The following is an 18,880-nucleotide window of genomic DNA, read 5'->3' as shown; positions in this document are numbered from 1 at the left end:
GATCAAATTAAAATAAGAAATGTAATGTAAAATATAAATATAAAATTAAATTGGTCTGATTGCGTTATAAACATAACACATACAATTATAATGTAGGCCTACATCTATCACCAGCAAATATGAACATCACTATGAATAGTTGTAGAGACTATCGACAGTGAGAGGAGGATATACATCAGTCTGAAACTTTTTAGGTCTCCCTCAGGACCCAAGCTAGTGAAAATAGCAGACCTACAAGCTCACAACATATCGCGATGCAACGTATTGTGAGCTTGTAGATCAGCTACTTTCACTACTTCTTTGTTTTCTAATTTATAAGGAATTTCTTTGATTTGTTTTTTTTTATTAAATGAAATTATTTTTGAAAAACCATTGAATTTGTTGTCATGAAATTATTAAAAAAGAAGTTATTATTTGAAAATGTTTTTTAAATAATATTAAAAACAAAAAGTATAAAACAAAAAAAATGGATATTTACTCGTGACCCATAACAAATGTACCCGCGAACGACCCACAAATGGGTCCCGACCCAGTGTTTGGGAAACAGTGATTACCGCAGACGGTATTGCGTGTAGATGGCGACTCGTATGTGTGGGTGCATCGTGCATGTAACTCTATGGTAACAGAGATTCAGAGTGAGAGTGTGTGAGGGGCGTTCTGTCCATATCACGCTGCTGTAGTCGTGTACTGTGTGATCTGGTAAGACCATAGAGGTATAGGGTAAGACAGGCATCGCAGAGCTAAATATTTTCTATCAGGCATATAGGACGTCTTTCCCTTTAGAGAGGTCCTTGTAAACCCGGAAGTGTAGTTTTCACGTGTTGTATTTGTTTACACCGTGGTGTTTCTATGAAAGATGTGTCTACCGTTATGAACTGACAGCAACAACTAAATGACCAAACTGTATCTAAATCGGGGACAAAGGGACATATCGTATCATCAACCTTTAACCGTAGCAAAAAGAAAATGAAAGTTGTCGCGCTAATAAGGTAACTGCGTTCTTGAAGTGTTACTGACTCTTTGCTGTTTACTGTGCTTTGCTGCAGTAGCATTCAGTTCAGTTAGGAATTTAAATGGACTGATTTAATCAAGGTTTTATTTGCCACTTCCAAACAGTACAAAGCAGCGAAATGTTTGGACTTGGCAGGAAAAAAAGTGCAACATCCCAAACGTAATATGTAAGAAATTGACATATAATTTAATGAAAAATATACACTGGTCGAGAACCACAACATACGATTTTGTCTTAGATAGATACATTAGCTTATCAATATTCAGCAGTTACAGAAGTGTGCATATATAGCCTACATATCTAACTGTGCAGGTAAATGTGCATAATGGATAATGTCACAGCTCGGTAGATAAAACGTCCATATTTTTAATGCACGTTGAGAATTTTGAATCAACTGAAAATAGCTGTGCTGTATTATACGTTTTGCTATTCAGCTAAACATTTGAATAGACGAGAGCATAGTGGTCCAAGGAACTATCTTTGTTTGTATGTGGGAAATAATAACATACATAATGTTTCAGAAAGTGTGGGGTCATTTTGTACAATATTAGGCCTATATCAAAAATAATAATCTGTCACATTTAATGGCTTATTTTGTCATTGTCATGTGTAACTGTTCTATATCGTTTTTTGTGCTGTAATGTTGTTGTTTTTTTTGTTGCCTAAAAAAAGTCAATAAATATAATATTAACATAACATGGATTCTTATACTGGATTCAATGACCCTTCTCACCCTTGATTGAAATGTATTTGGCCATGGACCTCCATCTGAAATCTTTTGTGCCAGGGACCCTGGGCCCCATAAAAGATTGGTTAAAAATAGCAGATCTACAAGCTCACAATGCATCATATCGTGATATGTGAGCTTTTATATGTCGGCTATTTTTGAATAGCCGACAATAAAATACTGTTAAGCAGTTAAACTGATTTTATAATGCTATATCAGCTAATTTTGCAGGGGACCCCCTGGAACCCGCTCAGGTGCCCGGACCCCACTTTGAGAACCACCGGTCTATTCAATTAGTTCACTGAGAAAGCAGTGTAGTAGAAAATGCAGTAGTTCATCACAATGCAGCACATCCCTAGCCTATAGGATAATGCGAGCATGCATTCTATCTAGCTGTGATGCCAGGCACATATCAGGGCTAAGATCTATCCCGCATCAAAATGATTCAGAACATGTTTGCCTATTTCTCATAACTGTGTTCCAGCGGGGGCAAAGACAGCTGCTACAACATGATGCAGTGTGTTGCTGCCGGCCACAGGATCACAGCTCTGGCCAACCTGCGCCCTGCTAACACAGGTGAGATGATGATCTACAGGGTGCTATGATCTACACGGACCAGCCAGGCTATGTGGGCCAGCCAGCTGCCTTGCTGTCTGGTGGCCCCAAGAAGTTCTGCCTAAACAAAGTACTGCACAACTTGTTTATATCAATCCCTCAGGACCGGAGGTCCTTCTGGAGTACGAAATGCTTGGAATGCTGAAATGTAGTGGAATCGCAAATCCGACCATAATTATGAAACATGAGACGTTTGGACAAATAATGTATGGTTACATATTTTTAACTATGGTGTATTTACTCAAGTACTGTACTTAATTACTATTTCGTTAAACTGCTTGTACTTTACTTAAGTGTTTCATTTAATTACAGTACTTCTACTGAAATATTGTGCTTTTTATTCAACCACATTATTTGACAGCTTTAGTTGCTAGTTAAATTGCAGATTTTGATTCTTAATACAAATCATATACAAACTGATAAATTATCATATATTTCTACAGGTACATAAAATCATGTGCTTCTCCTTTACCAGCTGTAATTTTACAGTGATTAATGATGAATGATCAATGATAATAGTCCAATAACATCGTCCTATATTATTCTGAAATGGGCGTTCTGCATAATTACTGTTTGGATGTCACATTTGCTACTTAAAGTATATTTTGATGCTAATACTTTTCCACTTTGACTTAAGTAAGCGTTTGAATGCAGGACTTTTACTTGTAACAAAGTTTCTACACTGTGTATGGTATTGCTACATTTACTTAGTCAAAGATCTGAGTACTTCTTCGATCATTGCAGATACATTTAAAGTGTATTGTGTACAGTACAACCTAATTTGCTGCTAAGTGTTTTGATTTAAAAAAAGAAGTTGATTATTAGTAGATTATTCAACAATCTACTAATAATCAGGAAATTCAAACAGTGTTTATATTAACGTTTTATATTCAGTGTGTATATATATATATGTGTGTGTATATATATATATACAATAGAATATATATATATATAGATATATATATATAAAATGTATGTATATACACACACACACGCACGCACGCACTATAATATACCGTGTATATATACAGTATATATTAATGCAACATCTTTTTCCTTGTCCCTTCATTTGGGAGAGACGATAGAAATCAATTGCTATTAGACTTTGATAATTTATACTAAATAAAATAACAGAATTTTTAGCCAAGCCACACCAGCGTCGTACTAACAGAGGATAATTGAGGCTTTTCTCCTATATTTTGTGTGTTCCTTGCCATAGATGAGTTGGACAGCTACATGTACCAGACAGTGGGTCACCAGGCCATAGATCTGTATGCTGAAGCCATGGAGCTGCCGCTGTACAGACGCACAATCCAGGGTACCAGTCTGGAAATTGGCAGGGACTACAGTCAGACAGAGGGAGATGAGGTGGAGGACCTCTTCCAGCTGCTCCACCTGGTCAAGGTGGGCATTTCTGTTTACCCAGTGAGACTGAGAAGGTGCTCAGTGAAGTGTACTTTGTTTGAAATTCAAACTTGTGTGTGTTTCTAATGAGTACATCCATACAGAACATGTGTCATATGAGTACATCCATACAGAACATGTGTCATATGAGTACATCCATACAGAACATGTGTCATATGAGTACATCCATACAGAACATGTGTCATGAGCACATCCATACAGAACATGTGTCATGAGCACATCCATACAGAACATGTGTCATGAGCACATCCATACAGAACATGTGTCATATGAGTACATCCATACAGAACATGGGTTATGAGTACATCCATACAGAACATGTGTCATATGAGTACATCCATACAGAACATGTGTCATGAGTACATCCATACAGAACATGTGTCATATGAGTACATCCATACAGAACATGAATAGTACGCACTGATGAAGCAACGTGATTTGTATTCGGAACGAATATATGAGTTGTTTTGATGCGAAAATACTCTCCGGCAATTTATTGATTTATTGCATCGTTTATTCGTCCCGCCCCTGTTACCTTAAGGGTTCTAAGAGTATATCCATGGTCAGCTAAAACCTTTTAGTCAATCTGCGATGTTTGATGTTTTGCATGTTGTGCAAGATGATTCCTGGAAATGTATGAATGCCCCCCGGAATCACAACAACAGACAACTCAACAAAAATTATTCACAAAGCTACAGTATTCATAAAACCCTTTTCATCTTTGCTGTACGTTAGATTTAAAAAGGCCATTTTGTATGTTCCAATTCATTTGTAGGAAGTCAACAATGTAAAAAGTATAGCTCTTTTGATGAAATTAATTAATTTGATTTAGTTAGTTAAATGTCATTGCCATTAATGATCTATGAATTTATTTTGTCAGGGGAGAGGTCTTGTACTTTAATTGTAGGGCCATTATTGGGCTGATTATGAAAATAGGACAGAGAATGTACCTTTGTGGGGTGTGGACATAAAATGGTCAAACCTGACTAAAACACCATGTAACTACATAGACTTGTCGTACTGTACAATCCATGTGGTCACACGCAGTTTTATGACTCCTTGCTACTGCTGACATATGCCTGAAACCTGGCGTATACTTCGTCGTACGAAGGTGTCATGTGCTAAGAAACTGCAGATCTACAAGCTCACAATGTGTCACAGCTTAATATAGACGGTTGTTGGCGCGCAACTCCGTGGTACGATAGAGTATAAATTAAGCATGACTGCTTTTTGGTGAGTCAACTGTCCCAGCACTACTAAACTTGTCATCTTGACTGAGGCTCTCTGACACATGTCACTGTGTTAAGATGCTTTACACACCGTTCTCTGTGGATTCAGACTCACTTAGCAGTCCATCAGCACCATCTCAAACCCGCTTGTCGTGTTTCATTTGCCCCTGCTTTGCGCTAACTATACCTAGCAAGTACTGTAAAGTACAACCTATCCGCATGCGAGAGTACAAGGCTGCGTTATTGCTTTTAGTCTGTCTGGTTCAGTTTGCACTACTGAGGACATCTTAGTTTCACTTTCAAAGGGGGATATAGTATATGTTTAATCCTGCTCTTGAAACGGTATGCAGTAATTGAGTCTACTTTTCATCAAATCAAAGTTTTATGTATAAAGTTGGGTTCAGATGCCCTTCAACAACTGGGTTGGCCAGAAATGTTCCATTCTTTTTTCCTTTTTTCTTTTTTACACCTCAGATGACAGAAGATCAGATGCAAAAATTAATCACCAATGAATATTTCATCAAATACCCCCTTTTGCCAGGACGTTGAGAAAATATTCATTTGATGCCAAATTATGTATGAGGCCTCAGCGGTGCAATGTAGTAGCGGGAGACCATCTGACAGGCTTGAGTCACTGGGTTTCATGTGTGTTAATGGCCTCCTGGCACTGCCTACCTGACCGCCTGCAACCATGAGGAAGCTATCTGGACACACACTTCAAGAGCACCAGCAGCAGCCCTCCCTGCTGTCAATACAAACAGACGCCCGGGTGTTGGTTTGATCCAACAGGAACACTTTTCCCCTCTCCACCCCCGCACAAACACTCATGTTAGCTGGCAGCATCACATTTTAAGACCGTGTTATGGGACGGCGGGCAGGGGTTTGTTGTTGAGATGGGGGTTGACTTGACATGGTCTAAACAGGAAGTGGGGAGACCATGGGTTCTCCCTGTAGGTCTGTGTTGAGAGACATGTTCATCCAGGGCTGGGGGCTGCTCTGGGGCCCCTGCACGCACGCACGCACGCACGCACGCACGCACCGATGCTTGAGTGGCAAGGGCCAGTAAGCCTGCCTCAGGGCATTTTGCGCTTTCTCTCCCTCTCTCTTTTTGTCATCCTCTGTATAAATCTCTGGCTCCACACAAAGTACAGTATGTGTGTATGTGTATGTGTGTGTGTGTGTGTTCATTCATGTACACACGCAAACGGAGGCACAGACTGATTTCTGGGTCCTACATACACTCACCTCTTTTTGTAACAAACTGCACCCCCCTCTCTCCTTTTGGCTGGTCAACGCTTGCTCTGATTGCAAATGGCTGCTAATTTCCCATTTCCAGGGCATCTCTGGTCTGACCTCTCCCGTCAGTAGGGCCATAGGGCAGGGCAGAAGGCTCCCACGGGGCCTTCAGGGGCCTGCAGACCTCCAGTCCCTTTTCTGTTTACCCCTCTCATGGTCATCAACAGACCTGGATCATAAACAACTGGTTTCCTCTCTCTTTGAGTGAAGTCTAGTGCAGCTATACTCGATAAAGTTCAACTTTATTATCACAAGTTTCTGGCAACTCTTTTGGAGGTGCATACTCATCACTGTTCTTGCTCATCAGTACTGTTTGTTCTCTATCATGAAAGGAGGTACAACTCTCTTAATTGTCTTTATCTTTTAATTAGTTTGACTATTCTGTCAAAATATCAAAAAACTATTGTGTTACCAATTCACAGTTCAACAACTATGTATAGTTGTGCGTATTGCATATTTCTCTTGAAGACAATTATTCAATTTTTCACATTTAACTCAGCGACTGGTTCATTGTGGTGAAGGAAAGGCGAGAAGAGAGACAAAGATACAACTTTTCTGATAATTAGCTGTTAAGTCACCCTCACTGGAAAGAACAGATTTAGAACAGTTTTAGCATAAAAAAGTGTTCTGTTTGGGAAGTGCGATATTTTTTAATATTCTTTCTAGCAGTTTGAATTAATTAGAAGTTACAAGATTATATGGCAAATGACACTTGAACATAGATTAAAGATTCATTTCTATTTTTTCCCCCTCGGTGTCAGAGTTGATGAGTTTAAGTGAATATTCTTCTCTCCACCTTCTTTGCAAGTTTGACAACAGGCTCTGATAGCATGAGCCAACAGTGCCATCTATGGGTCATCCTTAGACACTGGCAAACCACAGCAGTCCATCTTACTTTAGTCTCTCGATCGAAGGAGAAGAAGAAGAATGTTTGGAGCCATTCAGGGGATTCAAAGGAAAGGATCATTTTCTTCTGAACCATTGTCAATAGAAAAAAAAGCCCCAATTATGATAGGGAAAAAAATGAGCTCTCCGTCCTCTAGCTGTGGAAATAATGGCAGAATAACAATGTGGCCCTATCCTTAGCCCCCTGCTCTCATCACTGGCTGTGTATGGCAGTGCCTCCTTTGAAGTTGGTAACCTGATCGACATGCAAGCCATAGCATATCCCATCCCATCCTGCTAGGTGCTGATGATCTTTGAACCCTCTCTTTGAGGGGAAGGAATAACAGTTTTGGTGGGTTTGGGGGGGGGGTTAACTCTGAAAATCTAGTTTAAAGGTAGGGTAAGTGATATTTTGAGGTCAAAACAAAAAGTTTTTTGTTAAAAAAGTTAAAGTTCTATATTCTGATGATAGTAATGATTGTTATAGAGTGTTTGTTCAGTAACAGGGGTCTCCCTGTCTCTCCAGCTCTTTAGTAAACAGAACTAATTTAAACCAATCAGGAGAGAGTAGAGTACCCATTCATCAGCTTAAAATGTATAGTGTTCCAGATACAATTTTATCTGATCACTTCTTTGTGTCATCACTTCCAATTTAACTTGTTCATCCTGTATCCTGTTTGAGTTCTCTCTCCTGATTGGATAATAATGGTATCCCAACCTGAAAATTATTTTTTCAGGTCTTTAGTTTACTAAAGAGCTGGAGAGACAGGGAGACCCCTGTTACTGAACAAACACCCTATAGCAATGATTACTTTCACAATGCAATATCACAAAACAATATCAGTTACCCTACATTTAAAGGCATTTTCACAGAAGAAATGGATCAATGGCCACCTCATCATGCACCTTTTGCTAAGCTTGGGTATTTGCACTTTGAGATTTGTGTCAAATATAAATTGCGTTTCAAATAAAATGTATTATATCAAAAGGCAAGATAAAAGATGAAATTGTGTAATAACATTATTACACAATGCTATTATTATTGTTATTATTATTATTATTATTATTATTATTATTATTATACCTAGTGGCCCATATCCAGTGTACTGTACAGTATATACAGTAAAATGCACAGTGATCATTTAATGGACCCTTCCCGGTTCATTTGGTTAGTTTTGTACACACTCACAGCTAAATTAACACATTGATACACGTTTACATTGTATCACAGCGCTTCCATTTCTCTGGATCTGTCCAAATAGTTATTGAACCTTTCCTCCTGCTCTGTACATCAGTGGCATGTCTGTGTCCTCCATGCCTCTGAGTTGTTCTCTCTCTCTCTCCCTCCCTCTCTCTCTCTCTCTCTCTCTCCGCAGTGATCCGCTGTGATGTGTGATACAGATCAGCCGTGTCAGTCACCCCTGGCTGTAACGCTAGTCCCCCCGCAGGCCCACAAAACCCCTCATATTAGTCATCTCACATCCCTCAAGTCCTTCAACCCCCTTTCTGTGCTCTGTGACCCGACACAGTGGCTCTTTATGCCCCGTGACCCTGCGTGGCACACTGTGTGTGTGTGTGTGTGTGTGTGTGCGTGCGTGCGTGCGTGCGTGCGTGCACGCACGCACACACACACACACACACACACACACACACACACACACACACACACACGTGTATGTTTTTGAAGGTCAGGTCAATGAGGGCCTCTGTTACATGATAACAGGTCTATCTCTCCTCCACACACAGTGTTGGAAGTGTGGTCACCTCCTTCCTCTCCTTCTTTCCTCTCCTTCTTTCCTGCCTCTCTTTCTTTCCTGACTTATTTCCTTTCCTCACCACTCTAGTCTACACAGTAAAATCCTTAGTGTTTATTTATCCTTATGGGTACATTTGGTTACTTAAGTACACTACCAGAGTTACAAACTGATAAATTCACACCGAGGATTTTACTGTGTCCTTGAGCGCAGAGCTCCCTCTCTCTCTTCTTGTCTCTGCCCCTTCCACGCCTCTTTCCCATAATCGTGAGTGACTTGCAATGGATCATGTATTTTTATATGTAATTTAAATCATAGATGTCATTCTTATTTTATGGGTTGTCTTGGCACAAATACTACACATAATCGATATTTTTTTAATTGTAACATTTAAGAATTAACCCAGGTATGCATGAAGAGTTGTGTCATGGAATATGTATAACTACCATTTGCAGATCATTTGGGTGTAGTCATCGATCAAAGATAGACTTCAGAGCAGTGACCTCACAACCTTTAGCACTGATGAATAAAGACAAAGACATTTAAGCTCATTAGAGTGATAAAGAACAATAGATGATATCTTTTGCACATGCTCTTTTGGGCAAGCTCTAATTAGCAGCACTGTGACGTCTCTGTCATATTGAAACCCAGCGTTGAGCGCATTGGAAATGTTACGCTCACATCTTATCCTGTGACTTGTCAGGCTTTTAAGGGTGGTAAAAAAAATACAAATGCATTATTTCCTTTTTTGAAAAATATGATCGGGTCAGTGGACAACTTTTTGTCTCCCTACTTAAAAAAAACAAAAAAAACTGGTGCTATTTCTTTCTTCCTTGAGGTGTTAAGGAAAAGTACCGGAGATTGGCCCTCTCTTTGGTCTTAGTAGATGAAACATTCCCTTCCACTAGTGCGTGTTAAAACACCTCGTTTTTAGTGAGATAATCCCTCTCTTAAACACACACACACACACACACTCCCGCCCTCATCCTCAGCCTCTCCCACTGTTCCATTATTGACATCAGCAGACAAGAGCGGGATCCTCTGAGACTAGATCACCGGTCCGTCCACAAGTCTGAACATTCATTTCTTTCTCTCTTCTCCTTCGCTTCCTTTTTCTTACTCCCCTGTTCCTGCTCACATCTTCACCCCCATTATTGTGTGTGCGCCGTCGTTATTCACTTTTATATGAAACCTTCAGAAGCCCAGCACAGTTGCGTTGTTGCAGGTGCCCTGATGGAGGTGTATCCTGCTGCGAAGGAGTGGAGAAAAAGAGAAGAGATTGACTGACAGAGAATGAGAGATAGGAGGAGGAGGAGGAGGAGGAGGAGCGCAGGCAGGCTGAGGAGTCGAATGAGGAGCACTGTGGTATTGATCAGGGAGCTGAGCTGTTGGGAGACAAGTCGCAGCGCAGGAGGGTGTGAAGGAAATCAAACGCAGCAACCCTGCTCTGATTACCAGCATGGTGCCGCATTAGATGCACATTGGGGCTCAAAAGGAAAATGGATTTCTTTAAAAAGCTGCTTAATACATAAATCATGACCTCTGGGGTCACAGTCAGGGTTTAGGCAATCTGATCAATGATCAGGCTAATGTGAGCTTGTTGTAGCTGGTTTGCGGTGCTTAGAGAGCTCTAAATGGTATAGTTAGAAGTAGGTTATTAGTAGTCTTACAAATAATGGATAATTCTCAGCAGACATATGCTGTTTTTCATTTGCATATTGTTCTTCCATTTTAAGCAGTATATGTTTTTTTACTTTTTATTGAAGATTAGGTTAATTTCAGTACTTTTCATATAGATTCCTTCACATAGCTGTGTGTGTGTGTGTGTGTGTGTGTGTGTGTGTGTGTGTGTGTGTGTGTGTGTGTGTGTGTGTGTGTGTGTGTGTGTGTGTGTGTGTCTCTCCTCTTTTGTGTGATAGCCATTGTTATCTTTTCCTTTGGTCTGAGACGGCTTGTATTTTTGTTGGTCGACACAGTGGCAGTGGGGTTGAGATTGCAGCCTTGTTTTGCACATGAGGAAGGATAGCATTAGTGCTGAGATAATGGCGCTGTGTATTGTTCTCTGGCTGTGTGGAAGTGGCGGGGCAGGATCTATTAGACGCAGGCCCATTTCCCTCCAACTGACGCTAACAGTCCCCACAAACATTAGATAAAGAGCCTAGCCTCAAGCCTTTGTAATTTGTTTGTATTTTTCTGCTTAATGTACTTTGCTCAATCTTGTTTAGTGATGATGGAAGCAGATAGCCTTATCTCGCCTTGCCAAGGGCATGAGCCACTAACACTGCACGGTTGAACATTGTTTCAGTGAAAAATGTGTACGTGTGTTGCTTTTCTGTTTGATGTTGTTGAATGAATTGTAGAAATGGCTAAAAGTTGTTGGCAGCTGATCGCTTGATGAGCTGTTAACTAAACCATTGGTTCTTAAAGCTTCTTTACTAGTGTTCAGCTGAGTACCCACTTCATCAGCACAAGACATTGTTCCACCTGATACTGACACATTTTTGGCTTACACCAGAAACTTTCTGAGTACCCCTAGGAGTAACCCAAAATACCCCTAGGGGTAGTATACCCATTTGAGAACTGAACTAATCCTTACAGGAGTAAAGGCAACATTCACTTTCAGGGAAAGTGTGTATTAATACTAAAGGTGCTTTCATTGCTAATTTCTTATTGGAAATGAAAGGAATCTGACAGTGGCACTGGTCCAACAAATGTAATTAAAATATTTTATGGTTAGCCGTCTTAGCTTTTTCCTTTTCTTTTTAAGCCCGCCCGCCCCCCCTCCCTTTGTGTATTTTGTCTATCCCATTCAAAATGCCTTCAGGTAGCGACAGCACAGTATTTCCTTTCTTAATAGCTTTACATATTGTAATCATAAAATATGTGTTGTTACATCTTGTTACCTTGTGTTGAAAATAGTTTTTTCTCCAACACTTAAATTAAATGGATATTCATTTCAACCTGTATGACCACACTTAACCTTCATTCTGTCAGATTTGGCATCTATCCTAGGTTTTTCTTTTTTTTTTTTTTTGTTTTACTCTTCCTTCGCAGTGGGTTCCTCACCCAAGAGAAGTGTGAATGATATTCCATAAACAAGCTACAGAGAGAGAGCTGGATTTACAATGAAAACTCCAAAATCAACAGTTACATCACGCAGAATTGCAGATACAAAAACAGACTCTTAACCTCCTTGGCCCTTTAAAGCCCAGAATGTACCCCGCTGTGAAAAAGCCAGTCCTACCCAAAAGTCTTTTCTGTCTATATCAGAGGAGACGGCTGAGGGATCGCTTCAGTCAACTCCTTCTTCCCCTCCATAGACTTAGAAATTAACAGGGCTTTTATGTTTTGTTTTGTAGACCATTCCCTTCGAGAAATATTTGTGGCAGGCCCCACCGCCTCCTGCAGCTTAAGTCATAACCAGCCATAGAAAAACACTGTCTGGAGTCTGGAGAGTGTGTAAAACCAGCTTCGCCACTATATTTTTGCTCGGCCCCTCTCTGGGGAGGCGGGGGGGTGTTGCGGGGAGGGGGCATCCACAATGTCTGTTGTACATAGAGTCGAGGACATGAGAGCCGAGATGCTGAGAGCTTGGAACCTGACCTCATCAGGAAAACATTTTCATTTTAGACTGTGTGGATGTGTACGTGTGCATTACTATTGTGTGTGTGTGTGTGTGTGCGCGTGTGCGTGCGTGTGTATGCACGCGAGTATGTACTGCGTGTGCTGGACACGTGTGTGCCTGCAATGATCCCTTTGGTTCAGGTAGATCTTGTGGAACACAAAACTCTAGGCTATATGGCACAGTTTATCTCACTGTGCTATGTGATCCCCCCTTCTCTCTTTGATTCCATTCCACTCTTTTTCTGGAAGCAGCTTCCTGTCTCTTTGCCACAGACACCTCTAGCTCAGCCAAGCGAGAATGCTTCTATGACACAGCGGGAATTTGGGCTTTGTTTTATGCCCTGCAGAAAACGGCTTTTCATGTGTTTGTTTATTAGAAGATCTTGCCCTTTCTTACAGTGAGAGATGAGGCCTAGAGAGAGACAGTGTGGTTGCAAAGGTTGCATCATTTCCTGTCATCCCAAAGTCCTCCTTCCTGTGGTGAAAGGAGACTCTACTGCCGCGGGTGTATCAGGATGATCAGGTTCATGTAGAAAAACATTTGGAAAAGAATGTTTGTGAAATTAGAATTTTGGTTGAATTGCCGGTATTCATGCACACGCATTGATAGACCTCCCTGTTTCTTCGCGCTGCTTCCCAAGCATTTAGTTTTCCATGCGCGTTGATATGGAAAGCCTCCTTGTCCTTGGCCTGCTGAAACCAGGGCTTTGTGCTTGCCTTGGCCGGGGCCCTCTCCCTGCCTGCCTGACGTCTGGGCCTGTGTTTACGTAACCATACATACAGACACGCACATACATATAGTGTATATACGTACATAGTGTGTGTGTGTGTGTGTCACTCCGTCACTATACATATATACACACACACACACACACACACACACACACACACACACACACACACACACACACACACACACACACACACACATATTAGAGGAAAATTGTGAAATGTTAATCTCCATACTTTTTAACCCTGATGAAGTTTTACGTTTTCCAGCTGTGCAGCATAGCCTATTTATGCGTGGGGCCTATTGCTGAAAACAGCCATGTCATTGTAAATGAATCACTGTCTATAACTAAAGTGTTCGCCTGTGTGTGTATGGGTGTGTGTGTGTGCATGCACGTGTGTTTGGAATAGTGCATACGAGTGTGTGTGTACATGCATGCATGGAGGTGGGGTTGTCCGTGTGTGTTCATGCATGTAATTATGTTTGTGTGTATGTGCGTGCATGTGTACATGTGTACGTGTTTAACCTCCGGCTAGGAGACTGAACAAAAACGAAACGAAAGAGCCTCTAATGTGGTGAAGCTGCAACTTTTATTGTCCCCTCTACCTGGAATGGGTCCTGGATCAGTCCAGTTCAGCTCATCTCTTGTCACGTCTCTGTGGGTTGATAGCCGTCACTCAGTCACTCAGGCACTCACTCTATCATCGTGTTGACGAGACGAATGCCATTGTAAACCAGTCACGCCTGCACTGCGGATGCAGGCGTAGGACGGCACTTTTCCACGTTCTCTTTCCTTCCTTCTCCTTCTACGTACTTAGCTCGAGACTGGTCAGGGTCTTTTTTGTAGGTTTATTAACAGGCAGGTTTTAAGAACAGTTTGTTATTCTTTATCCCCCCGGATCTGTACAGTTGATGAGTGACACATGATGACTCATCTCAAGCCCATCCAACGAGCACAAAGGCAGAGCCTGTCTTTCAATAGCTGCTTCAAACAGACAGCCATACCAATTTACCAAAGGGAATGTCTGTGAAAGCCTGTAAGAACAGGGTTTTGGTTGATGTTTGTTTTACAAAAGACGTTCACTGAAGCCGGCATGCCCATTTGTTGTTTTATTATGATGGATCTGACATCGTACACGCCGTATTGGACTTCACCCATCTGTAATTTTACAGGCATTGGATATAATATTTACACCTACCTTTCCTTTTAAGTGGTTACCTAAACTTGTCTTAGAACTTCCACGTACTTCCTATCCCCGCCCTGTTCTCAACCAGTGGGACAGTGAGAGTCACCTTGGAATACCTTGGAATGTCTGTACTGGGACAGCATGATAAAGTGGGAAGGGGTGGCTGATTAAAAACAAATACCCACTGTAAGCTTCTTGTCAGTTTAGGACGTGTGAGTTATCAGGGCGGCCCAACACGCCCCGGGACTGTTTCCACATTACATTAAACACAATTGCTTGACCCTGCCGAGCCTCAGCCCTTCTACCATATCAACTAGCAGTGCTACATCAAGGGACAACTACACCCCACCCCGTCCCGCCCTCCCTCCCACTCCAATCCTGTCAGTGTTCCCACCATGTAGGGGACCAGGGGAGAACAATCCCATTAGATTACAAACAGGCCCTGAGCTGATCTAATGGAGAAGACATTAAAACCCATGTCGTGTCCAGTCACTCACTCCATGGATAACTGGATACTGGAGGAAGAGCGGGATGAGAGGGCAGATGAGATGGAGAGCAGAGGGGGAGTGGCAGAGAGAAGGGAGGGGGTGATGAACGTATGAGGGGGGGGGGGGGGGCTAAGGAGCGGCGTTCAGATGACAGCGAGGACATGGTGATGGAGAGCAAGAGTGTGATGGTGCCCCTGTGCCCTTGAGCAAACTGTCATTCAAAGCACTTTAATCAATTTCTCAGCCCTCCCTGCCTTTCTACTGGCCTGCCCAGTCATGCTGTGTGCGGTGGTGGGCATGATATCATGGAAAGCATGTAAACAACTTTTGACTGAAACAGGTTGATTTTGCTATACAGTATACATGTTGACTCATACCGTATCTGTTATCGAAGCCTGTAGTCTTGATTCTGTTTCATCAGTATAAAAGTAATTGTAATTTTGTCAAAGATTCCCCTGAAATGCTCTGTCTATAGTCTATATCAGCCAATGCAGATTTGCGACTCGTCAGAATTGACTGAAATGGCCATTTTGGAACCCCACCATTTTGCAAAGTGGAGCTTTGTATTGTTAGAGTGTATAATTAAGATCTCGTTGTGACAGCCATTGAGAGAGAGCTAATGAGGGTTCTGATGTATTCAATGTGAATAAGAATATGAATATTGAATTTTTAATATTTTATGGCCCCCTAATTGCCCTGGTTGCCGTTAATGACTTTGTCTGCAGAATATTACCCCAGATTGAATGTAAGGCGTGACACGTGAATACCTTTATGTCCGGAGTTGATAAAATAGCTGCATTTTCAAGCAAGAACAACCCTGTGGTTTATGATTGCCGCATGTATATATCTCCAGGGCAGATATACATATCTTGACTGAAGGCGCGTCTGTGACTGTGAATACATTTGAACTACACTTGGACTCCCCCTACTACGACGTATGTATATATAATTACAGAGTATATCACACAAGCTACCTTGGAATGGAGTTTAATGGCCGTATCGTTTCTTTGTGGAGCATGTCTGCTGGCCTTAATCTTCCCCGCCGCTGACATCTTAATAACTCAGCCCTCTCCATCTATTTCCACAGGAGACGTCCGGGTGTGGGGGAAGGATTACTTTAATGAATTTGACAATTAGTAACAGAAGTTAATGACTGCATGGGGCTAAGTACCCTGATGGACATGGCTGGGGGGAAGTGGGGGGGCTAAGGGCTTCCATTGCTCTGGGCCATAGATTCTCATTAATAGCTTTCGTGCCTGATGGAGAGGAGAAGAGACGAAAGTGAAAGCCAGACAAGGCCTTTGTTTAGTCTGGGTCTGACTGGGCTCCTGGGGGGCGTCTCACAATTTCAGCACCCCAGGCCAGTACCACTCTGGGCACTGGTTAACCAGGGCCGCGGGTGCTAAAACCGACGGATGCTACGTCAAGTGGTACTAGGTTCTTCAAAGGTTAAAACGGGGGGAAACACTTGTCGGTTTGTGCCAATAGTCGTGAAGGAAGAGGTGGATTGTGGGTCGCAGGATTCCTGGTGAACTGTGTGATGATTTATGTTAGATAGCTTTTTACCCTGGTCTACCTTCTAATGTATTCAAAACACTACTTGGCCAGATCGATCCCATAAAGATTTTATTGAACTTTAGACTATAGGTTCATGAGCAGGTTCATAGGTTTGTCAGGTATTATCCAAAGATAAAACGTTTGGATAAATATTTCAAGTCAAATTCAAGTTTGTATTTTTTACAATATTATGAATACACTTGGAACACGCCTGCAATATCCATCGCTTGCAGATTTACAGTATGCTCTTATGCATTTGCAACCCCTCTTTCACAATTACCCCCCTGCCTTTCCCACAGCAGATGAGAAAGTATGTCTACAATCTGTGAAATCCCAGTCTCGCAGTTTGTCCAAAACGGTATTAAAGCTGCCTTCTCATTCCTGCCTGTCTCCCGGTGATAGTCTTAATGGAGACAAAAACAAAACCGCATCCAAAAATAACTCTTCCAAAGCTTTCCAAAGTGAATATGTTTGTGTTTGCCAAAGAGTCTAGGAGCAGGAGTCTCCATTCAAAACGTGCGCGTATGTGTGCGCGCACGCATGCGTATGTGTGAGAAAGTTGTCTCCCGTCATCGTAAGTGGAGGATAGGTCTGAGTATTATTGTCTGTGTGATAATTATGTCTGTGGGTGAGTGGAGTGGAGAGGCTCTGTGAATTATAGAACCCAGTTTATTGTTTGTGGCACAGTCAAAGCCTCAAGGCCCTCCAAGGTCCAACGATAAAGCCCGTCTCCTGAGATGGAGAGAGGGAACGACAGAGAAACTAAAGCGAACATGAAGTCTGGCCCTGCCAAGTTTGTTGTCAGGGGACCCAGAAGACCAGTCTACCACTTTCTCTCTCTCTCTCTCTCTCTCTCTCTCTTGTTCTCTCAGACAATCTCTCTAAACGAAAACGATCTCCATCCAAATGTGCGTTTTACCACTGTTTCAGAAATAATCTCCATCCACCACGCGCCTGAAAACACATAATCACATGACCATTTTCTTACCATTACACTTGTCAACTTGTCAACTCACTTGTCACGACTTGATGGGATAGTCCAATACATTTAGCAGTATGGCTGGGCGTTATGGACAAAATAAAACATTGCATTATCTTTTACCAAATGTCTCGATATCGATATTGTGACGATAATATAATTTGACATAATATACATTTTCCAAACATTTTCTAAATTAGTAGGTCATAAGTAGTTCATAACGTGTAGTGATACGTAACACGTTATGGGCTTGTAGATTACTATTATTTAGTTTAAAATAAGGCTTAAGTATGTTTTGTATTGTCTGGAAAATAAAGACAACGTTTTTTTTTTTATAAAAAAAATAAGGCTTAAGTTACTATTGAATATTAGGGCAAATTAAAGTAATTTTCAGTAATAGCCAAGGGTTTAAGCTCCCAAAATGATTTTATTTCATGTGTCTATCTGCTTAAGAGGCTGATAGACACGTACACACCAGTGGTAAGACCCCAATCAGAAAGCGAACGGTGGTGTCTGAGTCATAACTTTCTAAAGTCCCGTTCGTCCAGATGTTAGGGGTTCAAAAACACGATAGAAGTATGGATGCTAGGTGTGTTTTAAAACAAACAAAAACTACAGGCTACATCCACGCTTACGCGTTGATTCTGTCTCGCCTTCTCTCTTTCTGTCTCTTGTCATTCCTTATTTTTCTCTGTGTCTTTCTCAGTGTCTCTCTCTCCTAATTTGCCTCTTTAGGAACTGACAGTCATATTAAGGGAAAAAGGCTCATCCTTTGCATTAGAATAGAGTGGTGGCCCTCAGGCTTACCTAGAGTAACATGACAATGCCTGCAGCCCTCTTAGCTCTGTGCTGGGCTGAAATGTTATCATTCAGGCTTAATTACTGTCACCGGGCATCGGAATTGACTGCAATGTATATTCCAATTTAGGACACACTGATGGGATATGAAGACTCGAGTTGTACTGAATCCTTGGTTCCAAAACGTCCCCATGGTATTTAACTTTAGGTCAGAGTTTTAAATTATACATCTGTGTATGAACTATTTTTGTATCTGTATTTGCCTCAGTGTATTTAGTGATGCCTTTTTTATTCCCTGTCCCCTGCCTAGGGGAAGCTGCGTTTCTCGATATCTGAATCTCTCTCTCACGCACACACGCACGCACGCACGTCGCACGCACACACACACACACACACACACACACACACACACACACACACACACACACACACACACACACACACACACACACACACACACACACACACACACACACAGACATGCTATATATCCTTTATCTGATTAGCTGACACGTCTGTGCGGAGTTCTGTCCATGTGTGTACGCGCGTTTGTGTGTGTGACGTGTGTGTGTGT

The 18,880-nt window shown here is 41.6% G+C and overlaps 1 protein-coding gene across 1 annotated transcript in view; it reads left to right on the top strand.

The window, feature by feature from the left end:
* The first annotated feature begins 834 nt into the window (after window positions 1-834).
* Window positions 835-18,880, top strand: part of dph6 (diphthamine biosynthesis 6) — a 79,753-nt gene continuing 61,707 nt past the window's right edge. The window contains exons 1-3 of the mRNA XM_084044733.1: window positions 835-989; window positions 2,224-2,315; window positions 3,574-3,758. Coding sequence (XP_083900859.1) covers window positions 967-989; window positions 2,224-2,315; window positions 3,574-3,758 — 300 coding nt within the window. The 5' untranslated portion in view covers window positions 835-966. The remainder of the gene's footprint in view (window positions 990-2,223; window positions 2,316-3,573; window positions 3,759-18,880) is intronic.

Source organism: Gymnoscopelus microlampas (assembly GCF_963454915.1).
Source record: "Gymnoscopelus microlampas genome assembly, chromosome: 20".
NCBI classification, from domain to species: Eukaryota; Metazoa; Chordata; class Actinopteri; order Myctophiformes; family Myctophidae; genus Gymnoscopelus; species Gymnoscopelus microlampas.
The sequence above is the reverse complement of the archived record's forward strand: the minus strand, read 5'-3'. Positions and strand labels throughout refer to the sequence as shown.